This window comes from Protomyctophum parallelum (assembly GCF_964188405.1).
Source record: "Protomyctophum parallelum genome assembly, chromosome: 7".
In the NCBI taxonomy this organism is placed as follows: Eukaryota; Metazoa; Chordata; class Actinopteri; order Myctophiformes; family Myctophidae; genus Protomyctophum; species Protomyctophum parallelum.
In genome coordinates, this window is record NC_139705.1 from 49,185,398 (window position 1) to 49,191,397 (window position 6,000).

General features: G+C 44.2%; 1 protein-coding gene across 1 annotated transcript in view; it reads left to right on the forward strand.

Annotated features, from left to right (window-relative positions):
• Positions 1–2,447, forward strand: part of kcnd1 (potassium voltage-gated channel, Shal-related subfamily, member 1) — a gene marked incomplete at both ends in the record, with an annotated part of 57,185 nt that extends 54,738 nt beyond the window's left edge. Inside the window, one exon of the mRNA XM_083769969.1 lies at positions 2,243–2,447. Coding sequence (XP_083626095.1) covers positions 2,243–2,447 — 205 coding nt within the window. The remainder of the gene's footprint in view (positions 1–2,242) is intronic.
• Between the last annotated feature and the right edge of the window lie 3,553 nt (positions 2,448–6,000).

Here is a 6,000-nt window from a genome sequence, read left to right on the forward strand (position 1 = left end):
CGGCATGGCTTTGTGGACTGGAGGGAGACCGCCCAGCAGGAACCTGAGAAGTGGGAGAGGGAGAGAGAGAGTAGGAGAGAAAAGAGAGTTTCTATTTGTATTGATCGTTTCGTTCCACTTTAGCAATGTAAATGTATGTTTTCTCATGCCAATAAGGCTCCCTTGAACAGAGATTTAGAAAGAGGGGAGCAGGGAAAAGTGCAACCATGGAGGTGAATGGGGTGAAGATGGGATGTGAGAAGCCTGTAGTAAAGCGGCTTTTGTGTGACGCAGCGAGACGAGTGAATGATGTGAAGCATAGAGGCTTCTGGGTAGTGCCTGTGATTTGGGCGTAGGGCGGGGTAAAGGTGGAGTTCTCCTCCCAGAAGGTGTAGTAAGTAATTGTCCTCCCCCTGCCCCCCAACTCCATGTCATTTGTTCAGTAACAGAGGTCTCCCCCCATCTCTCCAGTTCTTTAATAAACAGAAAATAAATGTTTAGGTGGGTTGCCAATTCGAGCCAATCAGGAGAGAGTACCCATTCATCATCTTCAATGTGACTGTGTTCCAGTTTCAAGTTTGTCTGCTCATGTCCTTAGATAGCACTTTATGTTTCAATGACGGAGTCATAAGTTAGAGGTGAAGCATAACGTCCATCCATCATGTCCACTTATCTGGAGTCGGGTCGTGGTGGTACTGTAGGTCCAGCAGAGAGTCTCAGGTGACATTCACACCAGAAAGCTTTGCTGCGATTAAAACTAATCCTGCTGCGCATTGTCAGAAAGTGCACTTCGTTTGGCAGGTGTGAATTAAGGCTCATTCGAATCATAATGCGTATCAAAGAACCGCATTCTACTCCGAGCAAAAACAGGGGTTTCCAGACGGCACGACACATGCACGTTATGAGTATAATTCTTATCACCATAGATTTCACTGTGTAGGCTAGTTTACGAATGGAACACATTGATAAAGGTCCCCTCTGCTGCGTTTCCAATTTCTGCAGATGACAGTGTGAAGGCAAACCGCAGCAAATTAAATATGCAAGAATCCCAACTTCTCCGCCCACTCGCATCAAGTCTACCGAAGTATTAGGTGGGAATGGGACCTAAAACTTCCCTTTTCTTGGACACATTAGATAGCTCTTATCTGGGAGATCCTGAGGTGTTCCCAGGCCAGTGTGGAGATGTAAATCCCCCCAATCTGGTCCTTAACTCCTTAATGGTCTGGAAAGCCTCCCTAGGGAGATGCCCATGCAGGAGGCATCCATATTAGATGCCCAAACCACCTTAACTGTCTCCTTTCTATGGAAAGGAGCAGCAGACTAACCCAAAGGAGATGCCAGCCACCCTCCTGAGAAAACTCATTTCATCTCGTCCCTGTCATTGTGAGCTTGTAGATCTGGAAAAAATGTGAAAGACTTATTAATTTAAGTACATATTAATTTGGGGGTCCTTGGCATGAGTATGTTTGAGAACGTTTTTGAGTGTTCTGATTTCTTCTCTTTAAGCCTTCATTCCTGTTGATCCTATAGAAGCACCTTCAGTATACTTTGTAGACTTTTTTATCTCATTTGAGTGCTAGGTTAGTAGGTTGACGTCTTAGTTTTATCTCATTTGAGTGCTAGGTTAGTTGGTTGACGTCTTAGTTTTATATCATTTGAGTGCTAGGTTAGTAGGTTGACGTCTTAGTTTTTATCTCATTTGAGTGCTAGGTTAGTAGGTTGACGTCTTAGTTTTATCTCATTTGAGTGCTAGGTTAGTTGGTCGACGTCTTAGTTTTATCTCATTTGAGTGCTAGGTTAGTAGGTTGACGTCTTAGTTTTATCTCATTTGAGTGCTAGGTTAGTAGGTTGACGTCTTAGTTTTATCTCATTTGAGTGCTAGGTTAGTAGGTTGACGTCTTAGTTTTTATCTCATTTGAGTGCTAGGTTAGTAGGTTGACGTCTTAGTTTTATCTCATTTGAGTGCTAGGTTAGTAGGTTGACGTCTTAGTTTTATCTCATTTGAGTGCTACAGTAGGTTAGTAGGTTGACGTCTTAGTTTTATCTAATTTGAGTGCTAGGTTAGTAGGTTGACGTCTTAGTTTTATCTCATTTGAGTGCTAGGTTAGTAGGTTGACGTCTTAGTTTTATCTCATTTGAGTGCTAGGTTAGTAGGTTGACGTCTTAGTTTTATCTCATTTGAGTGCTAGGTTAGTAGGTTGACATCTTAGTTTTCCTGGCTTTACAGAATGTGTCTTCCTGTCCTCTGTGTGTCTGTCCTCAGCCGCTCCAGTCTGAACGCCCGGACGGAGGACATGAAGATGAACTGTGGCGAGCCAGACTTGCCAGACTTCACGGCGGCCATCATTAGCATCCCCACGCCCCCCGCCAACACCCCCGAGGAGAGCCCCCCGCCCATCCCGGGCATCCTGCGCAACACCCGCGCCACCGCCTACACCCAGGACACCGTCAAGATATCCTCCTTATAACCCACGACGACCACTTCCACCGGACGCCCGCAAACCCCTGTGCTCTTCCCGTGAACTCTGAACTTTGAACCTGATCCAAACCTTGACCTCCATCTCTGACCCCCAGGGTGCCGCTAGTGACCTAAATGAAGTGTGTTTGATCACATGGGAGTGCAGGACGCAAGTGAGGAAATCAACTGAATTGAAAGTTTGCCGTTTTCCTAAAAGATAAACCATGTATATTCTGAGTAAGACCTTCGGGAGTCATGTCTGACCCCTACAGACACGCTTATTGTAACCTTTGACCCCTGCTGTGACCGACCCCCCCCCCCCCCCCCTTGACTCTTATTGCACAAACAGGAAGGGGTCACGGGGGCCGCCGGATGGAAAGCGTCTTCAGAACTCCTCTCCACCAATCACATGCTTGGTGTTTTCCTCCTCATTGGTCATAAACATTTCTTCCAGAAGTAAATAAATAGCCATATGTTATCATTATGTAAACGGGAGAAACAGGAAGCGAAGCTGTGACGTCTAGACCAATCAGGTCTATGGATGGAAGTATGAAGACGTTAGGTTGGGACCACGTTGGATGGAGCTCTCCTATTGGAGGACGGTGCTGCAGCGTGGTTATTATGGGGTGTTGGCATGGTTACACACAGGATAACACAAAGCCATATTTACTGTACAAAATATACTCTCTTCGTTAAAACTATAGGGCGATGCGATTTAGGAACTCAGTGGACCTCTAGTCCCTCTGGTGGGATCTCTACTGCGGTTGATTGTTCTGCCGGTTGGATTTCCCGTGCAGGGTCCTTCTGTGGCTGCGTTCCATGGCTCCTGCACACCCACAACGGGGGCCATGGACACGGACGCTTTGGAACCTCAAGTGTTAAAATATTCAACCAGGAACCCAAGGCGGAAGCGCCCAATCTTCCTCAGAGACCTGCTGCTGAGACAGATGATGTCATTTCTTGTCTCACGTTTTAGTGAATGAATGGTCAGTTCTCATCGCTGGAACATAAGGTTTGTTAAGGTTTGTCTGCCCAGACAGACAGACGGTAGGACGGCTCAGACAGACAGACAGACAGACGGTAGGACGGCTCAGACAGACAGACAGACAGACAGTAGGATGGCCCAGACAGACAGACAGACAGACAGTAGGATGGCCCAGACAGACAGACATTCCTGGGTGGGACGGGGGACAACAGGAGACACAGCCAACACAAACTGAACTGTACCATGCTATCGCTATGCCATGCTAACTGTCCCCTCAGAGACTTCTCTACACCAAACTGAACTGATTTTAAAGTAAGCTGAGCTGCTCTAATCAGAACTGGGAACCAGAATGGTTCTGTATATCCATCGTGGGGTTCAATGTGGAATGTGTCAGGGTTCGGGACAGGATTTCCGAATTATAGTTCATAGAGTCGTGGAGCTGCGCGGGTTCTGAGACCGCCCATCCGAAGGTCAGAATGACGTCAGTTTGTAGTTATATCACCTCCCTTTTCCGGTGTGGACATCGGAAGGAGTTTGGACGGCACTTAAACTGGAATCAGACAGGCCAGAGAATGGAGGACAGATATCTGCTAGTTTAGTCTGAGATCTACTAGACTGGTGCAGGCTGATATCTACCCATTAGTTTCTCTGAGAATATCAAGCCAATATATTTAATAGATTTCTGTGACATTTCTGTATCTGTCATCTGTTGCTCCGGCCTGGTAAGAGTGATCTGCCATCTGTTGCTCTGGCCTGGTGGAGCTGTGTGTCCATCATCACCATGGCAACCAGAGGAATTCAAAGCCTTCTACTCTTCCACATTATGCAACGTTAGAACAAGCAGGAAACATTACACATCGACAAAAATGAACATTGACAATTCAATGAATAATATAATGACTGTGTCTAAGAAAATGTACTATCACAGGGAATGAATATAAAGCTAACAAATTCAAATGTTTGTGTACAAAGAGAGAGAATGCAAACGGTATTCTGCAATAGATTTGTTTTCTTAACGTGTTGAAATGATCTCTGTCCCGACGATTCTGCTCTGAAAAAAGGACCTGTCATTTTCATACCATATATAGACATACATTACATAGGCTACATACAATCGTACATGTGTAAGTACATATACATTATCTAGAGTAACCATTTCAATACATTCATATTCTGGCCTCTTAGTCGACGTGGTTTTCCAGTGGGATTTAGAACCAATCACAGCACAACAAATATATCACATGATGTAGTGAACTAGAGAACGGCTCTGTAGTTTATTCATAAACACAGGATGTGAAGTGTGTCTGTAGTTTATTCATACACACAGGATGTGAAGTGTCTGTAGTTTATTCATACACACAGGATGTGAAGTGTGTCTGTAGTTTATTCATACACACAGGATGTGAAGTGTGTCATGTTTTGTTCATCTATGTAAACTAGGGATGCACGATAACAATTGAACGATATTAGAGAACCGTCAAATCGATTGACGCTGATATTACCAAGTTACCAATGGGGTTTACCTTATAGCCTATGGGATGTTCCCCCCAGAATATGGGGGAACAATTGGCTCAATTGGTCTATTTTGATTATGACGATAATATCGTTGATCGCAATCATTTTGGCCACAATACTTTTGACATGAAACTTTCATATCGTCCTGTCCCTAGTTTCCATTAATATTTCTGCGCGATGCTCTGAATCAAAGACGACGTTTTTTTACGAGCAGAGTTGAGTGACAAACATGACTTCAACACAGAGACATAGAGACATAGGCCTACTGTAACATATGTTGTATCATAAACTGCACCTGCATCTTCAACTCAAGTCCTCAAAAAAGAAAAGAAAAAGAAAAGAGAAGTCATCTTCCTCGGTGCATGAGCCTAGACGTAGCGGAGCCACCAACGCAACACGAGGAGATGAAGCCTCATCATCCTTTCCTTATTCGTCTCTGTCGGGTGGAAACCTTGTATGTCCAACACCGTTTTTTATTTATTATGTTTGATTACGTTTTTAAAATTACATTAAATAGTGAAAATAGCCAGTGTACGAGACAATCTGTGAGCTTGTAGATCTGCCATTTTGACTAGTGCAACAAGTATGGCATTCATTTAGAGTAATATATAAAAAGTTGAAATGCGGAGATACGAGGTTTCTGTCCGACGGCGACTCTTTCTTCTTTTGCATGACGGCCTCTTCATCCTCCTTCCTTTGTTTCTGATGACCTCACTTCCTGCCACCGCACCTCCCTCATAAGACACCATGTTGTATGTTAGGTTACAGTAAAACTACATTATTAAAAAAAAAGAAAAGAAGAATTATTTTAAAACGCAAGAAAATGATTAAAAAGATATATATATATCATGCAGGCATGTTCCTCGCCTGTGTGTGTGTGTGTGTGTGTGTGTGTGTGTGTGTGTGTGTGTGTGTGTGTGCCCGTGCCCGTGCGCGTATACTTGTATTACTATACCAGTGATGGCCAAATGTTCCCACAAGTATAGTGGAATTTGAGAAATAGACGTCGTGAGGTCACTTTCCATGGTCCTCGGAAGAGAAATGGATGCTTTCAGGGCCTTGC